Raw genomic sequence first — 23,355 nt, forward strand, 5'->3', positions numbered from 1 at the left:
GAAGGCTTAGTAAGGTAGCTGGCATCGGCACGGCGTTCACGAGAGCTTGGCTAGGGTCGTCCCTCAGGGGCTGCCAGGTTATGGAGCCGTGCCTTACGAAGGCAGCGCTCCCCTCACGGGGACGCAGACGTACATTGCACTCCGCATTACTCCAGCGAAACCACCTTATTTCCCTCAGAAGGGGCTGCCACGTGTGCTGACATTCTGCTTTTGAAATACTGTAATGCCCCAGTGAAATACTGCAATGTAAACCAGCCCCAAGTGGCAGGATGTCATGGAGAGGAGTGGCACAAACGCTGACAGAACCGGCCCGTGAACTGGGAAGCAGAACTGAGTGTAATGAGTTCCAGGGGGCTACCCTGCTGGAAAAGAAGCTACACGTGGCAGCTAAGCAGTGTAAATACTTGCCTAGAGAACCTCGCCAGGAGCGTAAGGCTGATTATAAAATAGGGCAATGGCTGGACAAACTCAGCCTAGAAGTATATGCATTTTCCTTGGAATAAGAATAATTAAACATTAGAAGAATTTATTGGGTAGCAAGGTGGCTTCATGATTCTTTTGGAAACTTACATATAAGATCAGATATCTCTTTAAAATGCACCCTTTCACCAGTCTTCAGAGAGGAGTTTTATGTGTTGCATATGGAGGGCTCGTATAGAAAGATTTTTTTTCCCTAATGACAGATTGTCAAGGAACTTGACATGATAAACCTCTCTTTGCAGGACTAACCACAGACTTGCTTACATCAGTGAAAGTTCTCTCCTGGTGTACAAGAGCCTCAAGTGCTGAGGACATGTGAATTCTCTCCTGCTCTTTGGTTGCAGGCAGAGTTTTGTTTCCATGAAGTGCTCAATTTTAAAACACTGTAGGAATAAAGAGAAATGCAACAGGCCATGTTTTGTGGGAGATCAGGCAAGATAATCTCAAGGTTTTCATGGTCTAAAATGCTTTTTATCATCAATAATCCTGAGAATGCTTCATCTCTTAGAGTGAATACTTGCTTATAATAATACCTCTCTATACAGTGTGTACAATCATAAACACTTTGTAAATTATTTTTTTTTCTTTTAATAGATCCAGCAAGTAGGTTGACTTTACTGATCAGATGCCCATTGGGTAAGGGGCAAGATTCTCAAGAGCCACTTTCCCCTTTACTCTGGCATATTAATATGGTTTCCAATACAAAAGCACATCCTACTGAACGGAGTCTTACTGATACAGTCAAGATTTAGTGCATGCAGCATCTTTTACTTCTTTTGCTGCTTTATGAATCATCTCACTTCATTCCACAAACCCATGAAATGCAAAGACTTTTGTGCCCGACCGCAGTATCGAATTTTGCTTTTAAACAAAGCAGAGAGGGGGAAGAAAGCCCACCTCACTCCATCACGTGTAAGCTTTGGGCACTATCTTTACAATCTTTTAGTGCTATTGGCACCATTTCCAATATCCTTTTGCTATCATCTCATTACGGTCTCGTTACATTAATAGTAATTCTTAATAGTAGTAGTTGTTCAACTCATTGTATTTCACATTTATACTGTTAGACCAAGCATGTTGGAAAGGAAAACACCTAAGATGAGATGAATAAATTTTAGTGTTTCCTCTTTTTTTCCCCTATATTATATGTATAATACAATGGATTATCATATTTAAATGTTATCAATATAATACGTAGATGAAGAATGTGACTGAAAAGTCCGAAGCAGCTGTGCCACAAAGAACCGCCAGCAGATGCCTTCTGCTTTGTCACCGTACCTTGAAAATTGGTACAGAGCAATAAAACCACACATACTGTTGAGCTGTTGAGGCTCAGCTGCTCAAATCTAAAAATCAAACAATTCTGACAGCAGCTTTTTAATGATTGTGTTTCAGTACGCTCTGACGATGACTACAAAATTAATACAAAAGATTTTTTTATTCCAAATCAAGGAAATTTTAAATAATTTTTTTTCATAAGAAAAAAAATGTGTATGGTTTCCTATTATGCAATGAAGCAGAAAGTTTCTCTCTCTCTTCTTTTTGAATTCAGGACCTGCAGTCTGCAGCTGTGGCAGAGCTGAAGGTCTGGACAAATAAAATCCATTTTTGTAGAAATACCTCTAAAGCATGAGAGCAGACAAAAATAAATAAATCAAAATGTTCAACTACACTTTGTTTCCAGAACCGTCCACAAAGTACATTACATTTTTCATGGAGTGGTAATTCTATAACAGCTAATAATTCATTGTGGTTTTGTTTGTTTGTTTAAAACACTGATGTGTCAGGATGTCAGTGCAGATTCCACATGGTCATGACTTAAAAACAATAAAAGAATTTGCATTCAGTCCTGTTGGGAAGCTGTCAAATGATAAAAAATTTTCTTTTAAAGCAGCAAACCAAACTGATTTAGAAATAGGCCTTATCCATGAGATTTCAACCAGTGGGAAATTTGAAAGACAACATTGACATAGATCAGAAAGTCTGTGCAGGAGAATGTTCAAACAATTGAGTTAGAGCTGTCTACAGCTTTATTGTGAGCACGAGCATTCTTCATTTTTTTCTAAAGGAAGAAACTGCTGATGATACTATCTAGTTATGATTCCTCATAAGGAAAACCACAGACTCATGACTTTTATTTCTGGTTATGCTAATTATGAATCCAGATAATGCAGGTCATGAGAGCGTCCATGAATGCTTCTGTTGAGGTTTGCAGAGGGAATCACTTTGTAGAAAAATAAAGGCCAGGTATCATTTGATATCTGGTTGACAGATAAGAAGGGTTTAAAAAAAAAAAACAGTAAGAAGATACCTTCATTTGAAATCAGTGGGTAGATAAACATATTCAACGTGCTGAATTATCAACAAACTTCTAAAAACTTACAGAGAAACTGAGCTAAATAGTACTTAGTGAGAGAAATGTAGAATTAATGTGTTTGCTTCCCCCATAATGATCGATGCTTTTCCTCATAATAATTATTCATTTAGTAGACGTCAGCTGCATGGTTTGGAAGTTTGTTACAAAGAATAATACTTTATCCCATATGTGTTTAAAAACATATTGGCCTGAAATACTCAAAGGTTTATATGGTGTGTATAAAACAGCAATTCATTAGGTTTAATACACAAGAAGCCTACTAGCCAGCTGACTGATATTTCTAAGAAAAATACTTTGTCAAGCATCAGCCTATTCATAATGTCCCGATATTCTCTCATTGTCAGAAAATGGAGTGCAAGTAACTCCATGAACTTTAAGCCAGACCATTGCAATGTATCAAAATGGCAGTTATCTTGCTGGGGAAGAATGAAATCAGTGATAATTTACAGGATTTCACTTTTGCTGTTAAGTAACATTGAAGTATCCTAATCATATCTGAACACAAGTTTCTGCTTGTTCAGGTCTCATTAGAAAATTTTCATTACTCCACATATGACTGACCCGTAAGGTTTCTCTTTGGTGGAAAATGTTCTAAAATTACTGTTCTTTAAATTGCCTTTTTTTTTTTAATTTGCTTGACAATTTATACAAATTACATTGTGACTTGTAATGGATTAAACAGTCATTGTATGTATTTCCTAATTTTCCATTGTACCATTTTCTGCTTAAGTTCTCACTGACACATGTGACAAAACTCTGAACTTAAGGTACAACCACTTATTTTGATAACAAAAGGATCTGTGAAAACCATAGTGTAGGATATTTCAAATGCAATAACAAATAAAAAAACAACACAAATACATTTCTCAGATTAATTTTAATTTTCTCATGTATAATTAATATGACTTCTTAATCTGAGTTTCTAACCAAATATTACAATTTAGAAAAAGTTTTCTCCATCTTAAAAAATTAGCTACTCTTAGGCTCACTAGGTAGAAATGTTCTGAATATTTTAATGCTTTTTCTCTCCTGCTAATTTGTTTAATCTTCATTAAATATTTACAGTTTCACTTTCATCGCTTCTTCAGGCCAGGTATATGAGTCAGCCACAAAGCTGTTATAATCAGTACTGTAAATCTGAGACTGGATGAAGGCTTCTAGGTCCTTGGGCTGAGGATAGGTGGAGGCTGTGTTATTCCTGTAGGCTTCCTCTGCAATCTGGAACGATATATTAAAATCCTAATTAGTGCTGATAAACTATTTGAGTACATTTAACAGGATTTAAAAGTAGGAATTAGTTCAAAATCAAGACGACAATTTATCTTTTCTGGCGTTCACAGTCATCTAAAGTTATGCTGGATCCAGGATAGTATACAGTAAGATTAGGAATATGGTGATGTCTGCATTTGTTTAACTGAGTCTGACTCATGCTGCTTTTCAACTCTTACAGGATTACATGCATTTTCTGTTCTAAATACAGTGTTTCGCTTCATCTACTAATATTTAGACTTTATTATTCAGGTGGAATAAAATATTCCACAACCCTCAAGCACAGAGATACTATTTCTGCTTTTCTTTGTGCAAGTTACCCTGGTTTACCATCTTCTTCAAAGCACTGTAAGACAAGTGTGATTTGTTCAAAGTCTCCATGCTCCCTGCATATGAGAGAAGTTTATTTTTTGCCATAGTGAGATAATAGATTTCTCAAAGGTAAACGCACAATAAAAATTAGTCCCACACAGAGCACAGGTTTTATTCTAGAGATGGCTGGGGGAAATACATAAATTTGCTTGTTTTTTTCCTCACATAGAAATCAGCAAGCCCAGAATCAATTACTGCATCCCAGATATAGCTGCAACAGAAATGAAGTTTAGAAGGGGTTAGAGGCCAGTCAACACATCAAAGCAGCCTCCCACGTCTGAAGAACATCCATCTACCTGAGAAAGATGTCTTTTATCTGGACATTCATCTGTGAAACAAAAGAAGGTTGACACGCTGGTTGACCGAGGGACGAACTGGGATAGGTACATTATTTGAAAACTTTGTCTCCCCAGGGCAGGCAAATTTCTTGGTGAACTGCAGGTTTAGGTCAGCTACTGAAAGTCTACTCATATCGTCTCTGTATTTGCCAGTAAAAAAACAAACAAAAAAAAATCCTCCTTCCCTCTGGAAAACCCGAGCCATAAACAGAAAGCACCCCCTGTAGTTAGTTATTCTGACAGGCCAGAACGAGGGCTGGAACAAATGGAAATAGTGTCTGGATGAAGGGTGTGATTTACTCTGTCAACAGGCAACTGGTAATTAGGAAGGGCCAAAAGCCTTTGAGTGTGCAGCTCTCATGACGGTCAACGTGGGGACCAGTGCCCACCTGGCAGACAGTAGTTTGGGCTCTGCAGACATCACTCCACTTTCACATCAATAAATAAACACTTGGCATAGTTCCATCTCTTTCCTTCGTGTATTCGGATTAAATCTGGGGTTACCTTTATGAATTTAAATTTAATTCAGAAGCTACTCTAGACTAAGATTGATATAAATCTACTTCAGCTTGTGTAGAGATGTGTTAGCTGATCTAATTAAATGCTCAATTACATACAGAGAGCAGGAACAAAAGAAGCCAGAAAAGATTGAAATGACTTACCCTCACAGCGATTTTCAGTGACACATGCTGAATTGTGACTAAAGGAGGGTACAGGCGACCTTCCTGTAAATTCTCCTCTGAAACTTGCTCAGCTATTACCTAGAAATAAAGCAGATATGTTTAACTTCAAATGAGATACTGCTGTAGCTTTATTAGATGGTGATCTAGTCTTACACAACGAAACGATTCTGCTTTGGCAAATTATACAGGTACTGCTTAATCCACCTAGGTGGTATTTTTAACAATCAGCCTGATCATTAGGTACAATTACCTGAGAGTTAGAAATGTAGGGAGCTATGCCCTTTTCTCACTCAGACGATAAGTCTATTTTGCTATGACTATACTGAACCCTGATTCCCTCATATGTTTGTAGGTAGGGTGGAAGGAAAAGAAAGATTTATTAATATCAAATTAATAGAAAAAAGTAGAAAAACAATAGAGATGAAACCTTTCACTCTAAAATGCTTCGAATAAAATTACTAGTAGTTGACCACGCTTCTTGTGCATCCAGCTCATCCATCTAGCTTGTATGAGATCCTAAGAAGAAATACAGTCAAATGCAAAACAAAGTCAAAGATTATTCAGGGTCTAATGATAAAATCTGGCTTGTTGGGCCAAAAAAAAAAAAAAACACTGCTTCTAGAGCAGGTCTGTCCACTTCACTTGAAGGCTTCTGTAGGTCTGCCATCTCATCCATAACAAATAACTAAAAAAAATTATTTTGATCTCTGCTTGATTTTTTACCAGACTGATTAGGGAAAACAAAGAATGATACAGAAGTTCTGATTCACATCCGAGAAGACCATCTCCTCTATGGCCTGGATACTCTTACTTGGTCTTTCCACCAAGACTAGAAATGTTTTGCAGTCATCTCCAGCCATGAACGGATCTAGAAAGCATGGCTTGCCCTTTGAACAGCTGAGAGCACATAACAGTAACAGGAAAAGGAGGTTCTTCATAGAGTGCCAGCTCTGACTTCTTAAATCTGTTATATTTTCTAAACAGTTTCCATTGCAGTTTAGTACTTTAGGCTTGCTCCTGGAGTGAATCCTTCCATGTAGTTTCACCCAGAAGGAAATCAGTCCCCCTCCCTGCCCAAGCCCACACTGCGCTGTGGACCGAGGTGCTGTATGTAGGGATAGCAGGGAAATTTGCTCCTGAAGGACCATTCTGATCCAAAATAAAAGCATAACGTGGAGGCACCTTAGTGTTCCCTTCAGAGGAAACAAGAAAGCGTTTAGGCACATCTTTGTGCAATTAGCTTAGACACCAGAGGGTTAGAGCCACATCACTGAGAGGCCCAGGAGTGCGGGGTGTGATGTGACCTGTAGGGGTACACTGTGGACAGAAGGAAAATGCTGACCAAATAATGTCTGGTGGAGACACGTATGGCCCATCCAGAGGTTCTGGAAACACCAGGGAAGTCCAGGGAACTGGTAACATGGCCCAGAGAGAAAGCATGAAGTGTATTTTTGAGGGAAGGTAGTAGCAAGATACTTGAAACACAGCAACAACAACTGCATCCTACATTTTCTGTTGCATGTGGGAAACAGGACCTTGGGTAATTTGCTTACCGACAACTAGGCCTGCTTCAAGAGATGCCTGGCTATCATCAGCTTGTCCTCCTGGAATAAGCAGGTGAAAAGTCTGAATTAAGTAGCTAACACTACAGTAACTCCAGGTTCACAGAGGAACTGCTCTCTTCTGTAACCTACCCAATACCTTGCTGGGTGCAGTAAGGTTTTTGCATTTGGAGGGGAAATGGTAACAAGTGCAACAAGAGATTAGATACTCCTGTTCAGTATAACTAGTGAAGGCAAACTACTTGTTTACATTTTAATCTGATATTGAGAAATAGAGCAAACATACATCTGGTATTGAGAAATACAACAAAAAAAAAATCCACTAGGTGGAGCTACGATAACGTACGATCTAGTCTTTGCTTTCTGTAACAGAAACTAGGTTATCTAAAAATGGTGCACAGCCCTTTGACAGAACAAGGTGTGCAGCTGAAGGTGTAAAGAGGAGCTTGGAAGAAGAGATTTTTGCTGGTAGCTTAATGGGTCTCTGCAGGAAAGATGAAATCTGAAGAGATCAACAGCAAGTTGCTGTTAGTGAAATGCAGTGCTGAGAAAAAGGGTCAGGAGTAGAGTACTTCTGTCTTGTGACGGGGTTGACAGAAAGCAAGCCGTAAAAGATTAGGGCGATGCGTGAAGTGGGAGAGGTAGCCAAGCTTAGCCTATACAGGTGGCCCGCTAGTCCTTCTGATATACTTCTGTAAGCAAAAGCACAGAAGCAAACATTTGCAAAGGGAATGACACATTCTTCATGTGCTTTCTGAAAAAAAAAAAAAGAGCTCTGAAGAGCTCTGAGAACATCAGGTCAATGGAAGTGGGAAACAGGATGAATCGACATTTGGAGTTATTATGAAAAAGAGAAGCAAAACAGTAATTATACCAATATACAAATCCTCAACGTAACATCACTTTGAATTGTCTGCATTTTTTCTTCACCTCCTTCAAGCAAGAATAGGGTAAAATCCTGAATGGTGTAGAGAGTAACAAGGATGATCAAAAGGTTAGTTTTTGTACATGGAGGATTACTATAGACTTGTGAAAGAATAGATGGGAAGACTGAAAGAAAAAACAAAAGGCAACTGAAGGTGATTACTTCTCATGCTAGTACAGGAAATGCAACTCATCAGACAGAAGGAAATCATGAAAGGAGAGTTTTTTTTTTTCTGCAGAACTCATAATTAAATTGTGATACTAATTGCCAAAAGATGTTCTAATGCACAAACTTGTTTTAAAAGCCATCAGGCTCATTTATGAGAGAAAGCCATGACGGGATAAAACTTCCAGCTCAGTAAGTCTGTTTAATACTGAGTGCTGAGAAGCATTTTCAGCAGAAGGATCACTCCTTTCCCCTAATTATCCTCTTCTCCTTAGCTTCTGCTACTGATGACTTTCACAGAGAGATACTGGGCTGTTTGGATCTTAGGTCTGACACAGTATGGTCATTTTCACCATTTAAGGTTTAACGAATTTAAGTTTCTAACAGAAATTAGCTAAACCTTATTCCAGAATCTAAGTGAAAGACAGCCAAGGCTGGACAAATGGTATAAAGCAAGTGGGGGCATCTTGGCTTTTGGAGGACGTTTTCTATAGTGAAAGGATTAAATAGCAGTAATTTCTGGAGTAATTTAACTGTAGGCCACACATGCCAAGAATATTTCATTAGTTCATCATTCCCTGTCCTTCTTGTTATGTTTGGTAGGACTTAGAAGAACAGGTAATGTCCCCTGTCATCACAGAGAAATCACCTGCAATTAAGAGGTATTACAGCTTACAGTACCTTAGATTTGTCAATCAAAATCCGAGTTACATTCTGTGTTACTTGGCATGAAGAAAAGAACACTGCAGGTAGAATTTGTGGTAGTTATAACAAGCTATTCAGGACTTTCATCAGATCTACCTGGAGAGGTGGCAAAGCAAGAAGACAGCAGTTGCAGGCATGCAGCCTGGGCAGCTTGTTTTTTATAGTTTTTCAGGTAAGCTACCACTACAAAATGAGAACGTCCCTTTTTAAAAAAGGCATCTTTTTGGTGCTTTAACTTCTGCAGCCTCTTGGACACTTCCGTTTCCAATGGCGAACACTAACAAATGTTCTAAAAAATGTGAAACTGTTTTGATTTTTCTCTACCATTGAAAAAGTCCAGGAAAAAAAAAAAAAGCCTTTGCTTTGTACTGTAATTTCAGGTAAGGGCCTCTAAGCAGCTCTCCTGGCCTTAATGCCTCTGCTACCTCTTCTGGCAAAGACCTTTGAAATCTGTCAGGTCAGTAACTGCCTCGAGCTCACTCAAGCCCCAGTCACATACTGCCTCTCACACAATGAGGGAGAACAGATGTGAACAGTCTTAATTCTAGGCATATTGTAAATAGCCACCCATTGAACTTGATGCCAACAGAGATTTTCTATACAAGAAAAAAAAATTATATGTCTAGCTTTACTAGGGATTTTACCAGAGGACAACACTCATTTCAAGAGAGAATTTAAAATCGTCCTCAAAATTTCTGATAACATTTTATTTCCTTGACAGTTACGTTTCACAATGGATTTTAGGTGACTTAGCAGACTGCCACTTAAAAGACAGTTCGACCTACAGATGTGTCACCTTTCGTCCATCAGCTTTCTATATATAGGGGCCATCTCACCCAAACCAAAATGAAGCAACTTCTAGAACGAAGTAAGACAACTGTTTAACACAGCAGTTTAGACCATCAAATGAAGATCACCATATCCAACTGAAATTACAGGGGAGGACTTAAAGGGAGGATATAATTATCCCAAGACTTACAAAATGGATCATTGCCCTCCTAGGATGGTTAAAGCCAGTGGAGACAGTCTGGACCTTTTACTAATTTTAAAGATGGAAATTGTGAATGTCTTTCTCATAGAGGGCGAGCAGCTGGTAAACTTTTAAAAGATGCCATAGTATGGACCTTCAAAAAACTTCAGAAATCCAGCTATGGCAGCGTGCAAGTGCCCGCCTTTTAAGAAAGCTTCATATCACATCTGAAGCCCAGTCATAGATAGGATCATGTTGCCTATGAATTGCCTCAGGGTGATAGTAAAGGACCACTTTCTTCCCTTTAATCCAAGAAGAGGAACACAAGGAACAGGAATCCTGGAATGCAACATCCCTTAGAGAAGCGGGAAGAGTTGCATCAGGCATTCCCACTTTTGCAATCTGGTGTAACCTTTCCTCTCTCTTTTTTGATTGTTTCATAATAACCTCTAACTGCATTGCTTTGAGGCTTCTTCTGTGTGCTACCTACACTACTGATGCATTCTCCAGCTACTCACACAGCTTCTTTAATCTTAAGTGAGATCTTATGTGAGAAGCAGCTATAGAAAGACCGTCTTGTAGCTTTGGGAGATTTTTTTTTGAAAAAAAAATGTGCAAGAGCATTTGATTTCACATGCTGTAGGTAATTTATTTTGTTTGATGAAGGGATTCTAAACAATACAGGCTACATTCTTCTCCCTTATGTGCTGAAGATACAATCCTGTGAGTTTATGAATACTGTAAGACAGCGGATGTCAGATTTTGAACAATCACTGGAACCAAATGTGCTTGCTCACTGTTTTTCTCTTGTCCACTGAGTGGAGATAAAGGAAGACAAACCAATAAAAATTGGTCTTTAAATTAAAAAATGCCCAAGGAAAGAGAATAACCGATGTAGAAAAGGATATGAAAAAAACCTGGAAGTCATGATTTTGTCAAACTGAGGTGCAAAGAACCAGAAGGTAATGGAGTTCTTTCACCATCTCTTGATAAAGAAGCTCCACAGAAAATGATGCCAACAGATCAGAATAGAGTTCCTTTCAATCTAAAATTAAACTCATGTGCACATGTATGCAAACTGTACACTGAAGTCATGCTCTCACTTTCTTTCCAAAAGGAGGTGAAGTTTCTATCAGATGACCTTTGGAACATGTATAAACTCTTTAAAAAGAACCAATATACCTTGCAAATAAAGATCTTAAGCAAAAACAAACAAAAAACCAAGCAAAGAAACAAAAACCATTATTTTTCCAATTTTAAAGAGAATGTTTAGGTATTTCTGTTTCATTGGTCATTATTACCAAGTTACTAAATGAAGAAGTGTAAATGATTTTTAATACAGTACCTCAGCAGTTGTGAGGAACACGTCCTCACCAATATGTTTCAGTCCACATGCAATAACACCAAGGGCAACCCCTGGGAACACATAGGAATTGTTACCCTGTCCAGGATACAGAGTTTTTCCGTTTGGAAGAGTGACAGGATCAAAAGGACTTCCACTGGCAAAAATGCCGCGTCCCTGTATTGTAACAAGAAAACCAAAGAAATAATGTTATTTGAGAGTATGTTGTTAAAATATTTCGCTCATCCTTTTAAATAAAAATATTTTTAAAATATTTCGCTCACCATGGAGGCTGGGTTACATCTATTTAATCTCTCTTCTAACGGAGCGTTAGAGCTATGTGATTGAGTATGTTTCAAGATCACCGGGATGCTGATCCTAGCGATTACTGGCGATGCTCTGTGGCTACCTGATGTCACAGAGTACATGTTGCCTTATTCAGGTAAGACAGCTTATATCTACAGTTTATGATGAGGAAATGAGGAATGAGGAAGTGAAGGCCAGCATCAATTATTCCTTGTGTGTGTCCATGACAAAGGAAGGGTACATGGAACGAAAGTAGACACCCAGAACTGTAAAATGGGAAGGAACGGTATTGTCACAGTAACACTGGCTGACGCTACTGGATTTTTTTCCCAAAACAACAGCAGATCTCACATAAAAATAATACCTGTGCCACTAAGTGCTGCACCTCTGGATGGCGCTTGGGCACCAGCTCAGGAGCTGGTGTGTGATCACCCAATACTGATAAACCTATGCATGTTTCCTAGCAGGTTTCTGGGTACTGCCAAGTATTCCAGGCAGTGCTGCTGTCCCAGACAGGTCCCAGGCACCAGGCACAAGCTGGCCCAGTGGGCACTATGGAAAAGCCTGCCTGTCTGGGGGATTTAAAAAGCTTAGCTGTATGGATATATATTATATATACCATACCACTTGTTCTGAGGACAAGAGAAGAGAGTCTAACTCATTTGGTGTTGCAGCTCACACAGGACCTCCGAACATGAGCATGGCGTGCTCCCAGGCATCCCCTTCCCCTCCGCATGGAGCAGGAGGGAGCTGCACAGGGCCAGCTGTGCACAGGCGCCAGACGGGGACAGAGGAGTATGGGGTAGCCCGGGAATAAGGACAAGGCTCATTTTGCTAATTGCTTAACACCAGCTCACCGGAGCATTAGGCCAGGTATCGCTCAGCAGCACACAGTCAGGGTTGTGATGCTATCGGAGCAGTGAGAGACAGGCTGTCAGCGAGCCTCTAGTCTCACTTTGCACCTGGGTTGAGAAAGACCCTGACCAGGGCCGGGGCCAGCACAACCTGGTGCCGTTCAGGGGTGACAGGAGAGGAACCACACAAGTGGCTCATCTGCAGCATTGCATGTGGAGACTCCCAGGTCATTTCTGGTACACAAGGAGAGAGGAGTCATTTCTAAGGCAGGCGCAGTAGCTTCAGAGCATCGAGGGAAGAAATAACAGCCCCAGAGGCTCTGCACTGCCAGCCCAAAGGACCTAGGGAGGACCGTAGAATTTAAGCAGTAAATTTAGGTGGAGAAGAGAAGCCAGCCTTTATTTATGCTAGCACTGCTGAAGTGATAAATGTCACTGTTAAATACTTGAGGTACTTTGTATCAGAAATATCTACGCCTATTTTAGAGAACTGAAAACGTGCATTTTAAAATACATCACCGTTGCTATTCAGCTCTTCAGAAGAATATTCTGTTTAGTTTGGAGTCCTGCAGTATTTTCCTGACCTGCTTATTATATGCTTTGGTGACAGATCAAATGCTTCAGTGTATCCTTTGCTCTGCCTACCAGATGTTGTTACCCGTTATAGCCAACCCTTCATGCAGCCCACTGCACTATAATTGTGTACTTTTCAGTGGGGAATGGGCATGCTAAATTTGTCTTTTAAACACTGAAACTGTCATTCAAACTGCCCTGTATTGGACAAGAAATCCTGACATAAGCCGCTATAAAACATACATAGTCAACTACTCACACATGGCAAATTCTAGACTGAACTACAGGACGTGTTTCCTAGTACTTATGTAAGACAATAATAAATAAGCAAACACAGTTCTTTTCCACCTGTACCTCCGTAACAGAAATCCTTGTAAGAAGTCAATCATTACCCCAATTCTTAATAATTATTTTAAAGATTCTATTTCCTTTATTGACGTATTTTCTTACCCTAAAGAGTATTTATAAAATCTCAAATGAAAGGCATGCTGCTGTGTATGTGTTATATAAATGGTACAGTTCAAAGACAGGCAGAAGGCTTTAATGATGGACAGTTACTGATACTTCAGTTATAATAAATACGAGTCTTGCCTTACACCAATAAAATCTATTATTTTTAAGTGAAACTGTCTCAGTAAGATCTGAAAAAAATGTTACTTAATTTAACTATTTTTTATCTACAGAGACACTATTAATATTTGTTATTTCACCCTTTATCTTTCTCCCATTTAAGATTTAAGATTTAATTTTCATTACAGGTACCAGACATATTAATCTTTGGTTACCTCTGTATATTTGTAGCACTGCTCAGCAGTGCACTCTGCTTTGCTGGTAGGATTGCTGAGAGCAAAAATAATAGGACGTTTGTTGAAAGCAGCCATATCCTGAAGAATTTCTTTAGTAAAAGCACCACCAATTGCAGCAACTCCTAAACAAGAAAAACACACACACAACAAGCAGACAAATGTGATTAGTTCAAGGTAAGTTATGCACGTCACACTTAGAAGAACAGAGTTTCTTTTACTGCATACCTCCCTGTTTAAAATACAGTTCATCCTCTTTCCTAACATTTATGGTTAGAAAAAGTTTTCTATACAATATTTTGCAACAGTGAACCTTAAGTGTTATCCCAAACATATGACAGGACCTATACACCCCTGTACTGTTGGGCAAATTTCTCACTTCACCTTTGTCCGGCCCTTTATGTATGATAGAAATGTATCACCTAATTGCAGATAAGTCCAAAACCGAGCAGATATGTGCATCTCTAGCTCCTAGTCTCACACAATAGACTGGATGGTTTCTCTCAAATGCAGTGTGTCGGCTTGCAACTTTTTGTGATGACAAGAGAATAAAATGAAAGTCTCTGCTTCCTACAAGCTGGTCATGCTGTCATCTCCAGCCTCAGCTGATGAATCATTCCAGTTCCAAGTCTAAGGCTTCCTGACAGCAACAATCTTTTAAAATGCAGCCCTTTCCATCCCACCAGAGATTAAAAATAATGCTTTTTCTATTCTCCAGTACTGTCTGCACTTTTAAATGTTTTTCACAGGGACTAAATGGCAGTCTTTTGGTACGAAAGCACCTCATTTAAGTCAGATTCTGCTACAGGGTAGAAGTGTAGCCACTGTATCACATTTGGAACCTCAGATGTTTCACCAGCCAAAAGCGGGGGGAGTGTTGTGTTTTTGAGACGTAAGTAACCTCCTTGTATTTCTATCTCATCTATATGAGTTGGGAATCCAAGGATTGGTTTAGGTTTACTGTGCCCATTACTTGGGCACAGTAATGCCTAAGGCAAATTTGGTTTTGAATTCTTATTCCCTGTTTAAAAAAAAAATTAAAAAAAAAAAAAAAGCAACATTGCAATTGGTTGCAAATCTGTGACTTCTCCCACTTCTCCCAGAGTTTAAACATTTCTTGCTCAGACATTTCTGTTCCATACTTCTTTGTTCTTTTTGCTATGAATAGGCAAGGATGCACAGATGCAAAAGCTCTGCCAGATCAGCTGGGCCACTGTATGTTTAATGAACAGTTAGGACAGCCGTGATTTTGACTCACTTACATAAGGACCTGTTATACACCTTAATTTCTGGTTAAGTCTGCAGTTGCAAAATGTTTAATGTCTTCCAAAACTGCTTCTGGACAGCCATTTGTAAGAATGACAACATTCAAGTGCCCAGAACAATTTATATTTCTTTTTCTGTCCTTGTTATTAAAATAGCAATTTCTTTGTATTTGATCCAGCTAGGGTAAGGCTTTTCCCCAAGCAATTGCAGGCAATGAAATATATGTGGATTTACTGAGACAGAGTTAAGTCAAATATTGGGAAAAGGAGTATCAACATATTTCCCCATGACTCCTGCTGCCTAGGGGAAGATACTGAATAACTAGTCACCCAAACTAAAAAAAAAAAAAAGATTAATTTTCATTGCTGTTTCTATAAGGAAGGATCCTTCTATAGGATCTATAAGGAAGATCCTTCCTTATACAGCCTTGAGGGAAAGTGCTGCATAGGTATAAATATAAAAATATTACATACAGTAAACATCCTTGTTTCATTACAGCAAATATTCCTTAAGTATGCACACTTGAGTGGATAAAAGTTTTTCTATATAACTATTGCTGATTTTTCATTCAATTCTTCAGTTCCACTAGTTTTTTCAGACTTGTATACTCCTAAATAAATTCTCTGGACTACTTAGTCTCCATCTTGTAGTCTTACATATTTATGTAGCATCTTTCTTTTATATTTATGTGGCAGAGAAAACATCAAGCCAAGTTTCATTTATCACCATTGTCAAAAGCTGATTTTACTAAACAAGGGCCACACGGTCAAGGCACAGTCAAAAAAGTAGCTCTTAACATGTAGCATAATTTTCACTGTGGCATTTCAGATTTTCTAGCATCTCATGAATGATTTTACTAGGCAGATAAATTTTCAAGTCTTACATATATATAGAAATGATTCAAGTGTATTTGCTGTTCATTCCTGAAACTGTCACTGAGATACAATAAACGAAATGCAATGAGATGAACAATCCTTTACTGAAATCAAAATCCTGCAGCTTTTACAAAATAAAAGTCTTTGTAAAATCTGTATTTTCGTCTTCACAAAGGACAGATGGCAAGGGGCCCCAATATGAAGGAAAAGAAGATTCAGATGCAACTGGCTCATAATTACACAGATTTGCATGTGCTTAGCTCTGTTTTCTTAGTCTAAGTTTGAGGTCATTTGTATTACAGTGTCCACATCAGATCAGAAGTAATTTAGGAAGGTGATAAGGTTCTCCATTAGATGTTTAAAACAACTTGGATTATCCCCCCTGTAAAAGGGATGGTTTGGAGTGAAAACAGTGTTACATGCTTGGATAGTTACTATTTGTGTAAGTGCTTAATAGAAGTCCATTACGCACGCAGTGTTTTCTAAAATAACACAAAGGTAAACTCTGTTCAGAGGAACTTGATCTTGTCTTCAGATGAAATCACGTCCCCAGTTTTTTTCAAAGGAAGAATAAGGTCATTACTTTAAAGTAAAAGAAATTACCTATTAACACAGATGGTTTTATATCTTTAACAATATCTTCTAGATTTTTCATTTCAGCATGTTCATGTGCAAATCGAGTTTTCTCAGCTGTTAATGAGGCACGCCCCTGAGTGAGAGAAAAAGGAAAAAGACATTTATTATAAGCTTACTGGAACCTAATATCCTGGGATAATCAGTTTCTAAAGTATCTGGTTTAACATGTCCTATTTTCATTCCTGCTTTTGTGCCCACCTACAAAAACATATTAGAAAAAGTTACTTTGTATACAGCTAACAGGCTTAGGACAAAATCTATTTATCTGAGAAGTAGGTTAAATTAATTAATTTTATTTTATATTCATAAAAGCTCTAGAACACAACTGTATTTACAATTAAACAAAAAAGTCACAAGTTTCTTCTTTGAAGCATTCTTAAAGCTGTCATACTTGTTAACATTTGGTCAAACTCTTAAAGTTATTAATGATGAAGCACAAAAATATTTATATAACAAACAGCACAGAAGTGCTGGGACAGGGAAATTCATAACCTATCCTACCTCAGTTTCCGAGCTTTTTCAGGTTTGCTCTGCCCTAAAAGGACAGAGACTGTATGGAGTGGGGAAGCATCGGGGAGATCGTATTTTGCTTTGCATTTTTTATATTTAAGCCATTCATTCATTTTGACCGTAATTCTAACCACCTCTCCAGCGCACTGTTGTTGTATTAACAAAATTGACTTAGCTGTGAAACGACTTTTAACCCGACCTATACTGGCAATTTCCACAGATGCCCACCAGGGTTTCCAAATGGAGTATGACAGATGCAGGAAAAAGGGCTACAGAACAGCACTGACATTGACTGGGCTGCAAACAGGCTTCGAGCTCAATGTAAGTAACATGGAGCGGGGGGCAAGAAGGGGCCAGATCTTGTAAAAATTATGTTGTCTAAACACGTGGACCTATGTCTATACACACACTTAAAAATATCAGCAGAACAGTTTAAAACGTGTATGCTTCCACAACTCATTTTATTATTATGCCTCAGAATATAGCACTGTGAGGGCACTTTTCAAACATAAATCTAAAAGGCAGTGCCAGACCCTCAAACATCTCACAATTTCAGCAAGTAGTAGAGGATGTAGATACATAGGGAAGTACATGAGGAAAATCAGACGTTAAACATAATTTTAACCGAATAGCTAAGAACAGATACATAGAATCATGGAATCACAGAGTGGCTCAGGTTGGAAGGGACCTTAAAGCCCATCCAGTTCCAACCCCCCTGCCATGGGCAAGGTCACCTCCCACCAGACCAGGTTGCTCAAAGCCCCATCCAGCCTGGCCTTGAATACCTCCGGGGATGGGGCATCAACAAGTCATCCACATCCACAACATACATATCCTTGCATCCCTAGCTACATCTTATCCACCTGATAAGACAAAAATTTCCCTAATCCCAGCAAGTTCACTAAAACTATGCTGAAGTACCGGAACAGAACTCTTTCCACGATTCCACTGTAGTCTATCAATCTGACAACTTTGACTCAGCTTAGGACTCTGCATATTATTGGATTTAAGCTAGGATTCACTTTTTTAATGACATTTTTTGCTTAATTTTAATGAGAATGAAAGATCTGTTATTGCACTTCAGAAAAAGATCCTGTGACGTGTCACCGTGCAAATCGCATCGCTGAAGCTCCTCTGCTGCTCCTCAGACAGTAACCACACCAGTTGGTATACCAAATGGGAGGCAATTTTTCATTTTCAACTGCAAGGAAAGTTTCCAGAGGGTACCACAGGAAGCTGGGTACGTCTGTTATGTGGTCAGGACCAGCTGAGCTGTTCTGCCTCACAGGATATCAGCTTTTCTTGACTCAGCCCTGATTACAAGGAATTTCCAGAGATTTATCCTCCTCTACAGATATTTTTTTTTCATGACCAAAATACATAGTTTTCAGATTAAGAGGGTTATGTCTGCATGTATTTATACAGGTCTTAAGTGTCCTCTTGGAAATATTACCATAGAAATCCTGCTATACAGGCACCTGGTTTCCCTTGTGGGTAAAATGTAAACTGCTCGGGCTCAAGAGAATGCCACAACATTAGCAATCTTTGGCATAGCATTGCTTGAATCGCTCTGTCAATGCAAATTTTGAAGTCTGCCATTTCCCACTACTCCAGCAGATGTCACCACAGTCTATGCACACACATTTTAGATGCCTCTCCCTTTAACACAGGAATTCCCCTTAATATCTTTAGGGGAAAAAAATATGAACTTTTCTTTTTTAGCCACCAAAGAACAAATGAATTTGTAACTTCCAGGCCAAAACCTTGTTGCTAGAAATAACTTAGAATGCTATGATGAAAGCTTTTTTTTTTTCCTCATTAGAATGGGCTGGTTGTTGGAAATTGAAGTGCTCCATGGAGTCTGACTTTGAGGAAGGTTTATCCTGTGGATCTGGGAATGGGTGCCTTGGAAAATTGTCCCGTCCTCTGTTACTTTTTCAACTGGTTTCTTAATTGCTTATCAGGAAGAGTCTGGGGAGGTCAATTTTCAATTTGGTCTTAGAATCCAGCCTCCAAGAGGCTGCCCAAAAAAAAAGAAATCCCCTCCAAGAGCTGCAACATGGGGCCAGCTCACTTCTCAGCCTGTCTCAGGTGCTCCGGTCCTCCAGGATCTTCAGCTCTGGGCAAGGGAACAGGCAAATTTTTGGGACATCTTTGTGAAGAAGCATTTTGGCATTCTTTTATTTTCAATTTTCACCAAAACGAAAATGAAAATAACCAGAACCCTGCATGAAACAGTTACTTGTACAGTCTTAGATTTGGTTGGCTTTTGAAGGAGATACTTCAACATTTTAAAATTAAGATGATGGAAGAGCAGTTCTCACACCTATGAATACAACACCAAAGACTCAAAGCCCCATTTCCTACTGACCATGACGTCCATCTCTCATTAAATTAACTGCAAGGAGTACTCAAAAAGTAAGCAGAATGTGGTCCACTGCAACCCTTCATGGGCTTTCATTGGCTACCAAGGCTATTGCTAGCTAGGTGGGTCAGCTTACACTCAGATTCCCTTCTGCCCTATCTTAATTTCACACATTTAATTTCTACCATTCTAATAAAAAATGAAAAATGAAAAAATTAAACTTTTTTTATTTGGCTTTGGTCTGAATTAGTTTGATCCCATTACTCAGAATGAATCATGTCTCCAAGTAAATATTTTTCTAGCCTATTAACTAAGAATGAAATACTAAGTTCTGTGGCTTAGCAAAAATAACAACAGCTATGTACATAGAGATTTTTGCTTGGAAAATGCCTGTAAAAGAAATTCTAGGGTTAGGGTTACATATATATATATATATATAAACACACACATATATATATATATGAATAGCTTCTAAGAACTGTATTTTAATTGTAAATTCAGTGATCCTAAGGGAAGCTACACAATGCTTCCCTAAAAACTATGAGATTTGGTTACAAAACTCTGCTAATTTAGAGGACAACATTTTAGATATGAATTTGCCAATTTGGGGAATAAGAAGTTCAGCAAAAATACTAGGTGTGGCAAGAGCACTGCTAGCATCCTTCAGTGCCCTGCCAACTAGGCAATCTGTGGCTTGTAAGAAAGAAGAAGCAATTTGATTCTGCGTGTTTGGCCTCAAACTAGGAGGCTGCCAGTCCATTTATTAGAGGCCTCCAGGCATGCCCCCCGAACACCTATGGACAAAATATGAATTCACCAAGCTTTTGTCAGACAGCAAAGAGGAAAGGATGGAGCCAATAGGCAGAAGTCTCGACTCTGGCTTCCTGCCACTTTCTGCACTCTCCCACTCCTGACTCAGGAGAGAAGCCCCGTGGACAGACCTATCAGCGTGGAGCAGCCCTGGCTCAAAGTCCTCCCAGAAGCCCCGAGCCCGTCTTCTGACATTTCCCTTTCCAGCTCTGGCTTAGCCAGCTTTTGAACTCTGGCTATCTGCTGCTGGGAAATGAGCTGGAGAGGATCATTGCACGACAGCATAAATCAGAAACTGCTCTGGTCTGCATGTGTCTCCATAAACCTAGCACATTAACACGGCATGCAGCTCACTGGTACTTCCCTTCTTCTTCCAATAGGGGAGGTAAAATTCAAAATACTCTAACACCAAGAAAGAATTTCAATGAGCTATGGGGCTTCTGTATGACACTCTGAGACTCCTACATGAAAACATCTTTGGTCACATTTGTATTCGTCTTCTGAGTCCACTACCTTACTCATTTAGCATTATTAAAAATCATTCACTTAAAGGAAAGGGCTCAGAAAATCAGTGATCTAAATCATAGAATCACAGAATATTCGAGTTGGAAGGTATCCAACAAGGACCATCAAGTCCAACTCCTAGGTCCCCAAAGGACCACCAAAAAGTAAAAATAAAAATCTAAAGTTGCATCCCTTTCAGTACGCCAAGCCTCAATACGTTCTCACTGTTTTACTGCGGGACTCCACACTTGCCACGCAGAGGAGGAATTTTTCCAGAAGCATGTTATTGCACTGTTGTTCAAAGAGAGGTGTGAAGACTCATCTACTGCAGACAGCAGTAGTCTTAAATTGTCTTAATATGTTTTCTACGGTGTATAACAAGAACCTTTCCTGCATCAGGCTGTATATCCTTCTTGCTTCAGCTTCCTAAATGAATTCTGCATCCCAAGAATTGAAATGAAAAATAAATACACAGAAAAGGAAGAAAATAAAGCCAACATTTCATTATATAAATCTCTCAATGCTATCTATTCTCATATTACTTCCTTAACTTTTATAGAAGAGGTAATTTGCTAGGTGCATCACAAGAAATTTGCTTGAATAAAAAGCACCAAACTAAATACTAAAACACCAGGAAGACAACCAGAGCATCTTTAATGCATACGCAGCCTGCCTGGATAAACAATACAATACACCTTCACCAGACTGCTGAAGGTGAAGAGTTAAACATGCTCAAAAATATTAATAAAACCTAAGTGCAAAGACTTAATGAAAATATCAGAAATGACTTCGGGGTGGGGGGGAATATTGCCTCTATCACAGTATCATTTTGTACTAAGAAACCTACGGGATATTTTGGGGTTGAACAAAAGAGAACAAAGCAACTTGAAAACAGATAGGCTGCTATACTAGCCGTGGTATCTCAGATGGAAAGTAATATGAGCTAAATTCTTTATTAGCAAATGAGTTACAATGTGGACTGTGTTAAGTCAGCAGATGAAGCACAGAGATAAAGAAACAATAGCAGCATTCTCTGATTCTGTGACATTATATACGAAAGATTTTGGCAATCCAAAAACATCTCTACTCCCTAATGAGTAAGAGATGGCCATTGCTATTATATATTAGTATTGTTATTATTAATAGTAAGACATAGTGAGTTGGACACCAGGATTTTGAATCCAAGGAGCAAAATGAGGTAAAAGAACTCGGCAGTTAAGAGCTTTATGAAAAACTGATTGTATTTTTGATTTGAACTGACAGAAGTTTTTAGGTTTTTGTTCGTGTTTGTTTGTTGTTTTTATTTTAGTAGTTACAGTGGTTGATAAACAGCACAACATGCAAAGGAGATGCTGGGATCAGGCCTCAAGCAAGCACACATCACAGTTTCCACAGAAACTTACTCAAGTCATCATACTGTAGAACCAAATGGAGGGTGAGATAATAAACAAGATTGACCCACCAAAAAACCCTGAGAAAACTCATAGAAAACAGCTGTACAAACAAGAACCCAGGCTGCACAGCAGATTATATATACGGGATACTGAAAAAATGAAGAGGCAAATCTTACAAATGCTACCAATTTGAAGTCTAATGCCATGGCCCGTTTGAGCTGGTCTCCCAGGGGTTGCCCCATGTACCAGGGCTGAAGAGCAGAGCAGCGAGGCGAGAGGCACGGCTGGAAGCTCTCCAAGACTTGCTATTTCCATCAGCTTGGAGGCAGCTGAGAATAAGCCAGAGCACCCTGACGACTGTACTGTCCCACATTAGACGCAGCGCTGGCACTCGTCCCGCCTCTCAACCAGGGAGGCACAAATCTATTTATATAAACACTTGCCTCTATTTGACTGTGTCAACTGCAGCTTATTTAAGCAAGAGAACAGAGATCAGTACACAGATAAATTAATAAATTCATCTGAGGTTCTCAAATACTGAAGACATGAGAGCCACAAAAGAACATGAGAACTGTAAGACCAAAAAGCAAAGTGGTTTATTAGTAAGCAGAGCATTTCCAACTGGAAAAGTTTCTGGGTTTGTTTTTAACTTGCATGTTTCCTGTGAGTTCCTTATTGCAGAGTTTAAAGCAGAAGAAAAATTAAAGCATCAAGGAAGAAGGGGGGAAAAAAGACTTATTTAAGAGTCGTGGGAGAAGCTGGTGTAACATCTCTCTGTTGGGAGATAATCTCTACATGGCTTCAACTCTTTGTATAGGTTGCTGGTGCACTATATGGAGGGCTGTAGGCAGCAACTATGAGATGCCCTCCATAGCCAGACCTCAAAGTGAGTATCAATTACAACAATTAGCAAAATGGAAAAAAAAAAGAAGGTACGGATAAAAATCATGCATCACATGCCACTGAAGCCTAAGGGCTTGCAGGTGACAGGCACTCCTGTATTAGCTCATTTAGGAACTAAAAATCTTGGAGGCAGAATTAATACAGTTTGCTACCAATTCTTTAAAAAAAAGGAAACACAAACAGCCAAGCAATCAAACAACACCAAACCAAAAAAACGCACAACATTTTGACCAGATACTGCCATAATTGTTGGCAGTAAAATGTAATATTTAGGTAAGAAATATAATTCTGGTGTCGACTTAAAAACACCTTGTTAGAAAATTTCAGTCCTGTCAAGCATACAAAGTACACTTCCCATATAAACAAGC

General features: G+C 39.0%; 1 protein-coding gene across 1 annotated transcript in view; it reads right to left on the reverse strand.

The window, feature by feature from the left end:
- Window positions 1-3,718: 3,718 nt before the first annotated feature.
- ME1 (malic enzyme 1) overlaps window positions 3,719-23,355 on the reverse strand; it is a 180,217-nt gene continuing 160,580 nt past the window's right edge. Inside the window, exons 10-14 of the mRNA XM_040554032.1 lie at window positions 16,469-16,574; window positions 13,707-13,849; window positions 11,192-11,365; window positions 5,499-5,597; window positions 3,719-4,075 (exon numbers count right to left, since the gene is read on the reverse strand). Coding sequence (XP_040409966.1) covers window positions 3,917-4,075; window positions 5,499-5,597; window positions 11,192-11,365; window positions 13,707-13,849; window positions 16,469-16,574 — 681 coding nt within the window. The 3' untranslated portion in view covers window positions 3,719-3,916. The remainder of the gene's footprint in view (window positions 4,076-5,498; window positions 5,598-11,191; window positions 11,366-13,706; window positions 13,850-16,468; window positions 16,575-23,355) is intronic.

Source organism: Cygnus olor, chromosome 3 (genome assembly GCF_009769625.2).
Source record: "Cygnus olor isolate bCygOlo1 chromosome 3, bCygOlo1.pri.v2, whole genome shotgun sequence".
Taxonomy (NCBI): Eukaryota; Metazoa; Chordata; class Aves; order Anseriformes; family Anatidae; genus Cygnus; species Cygnus olor.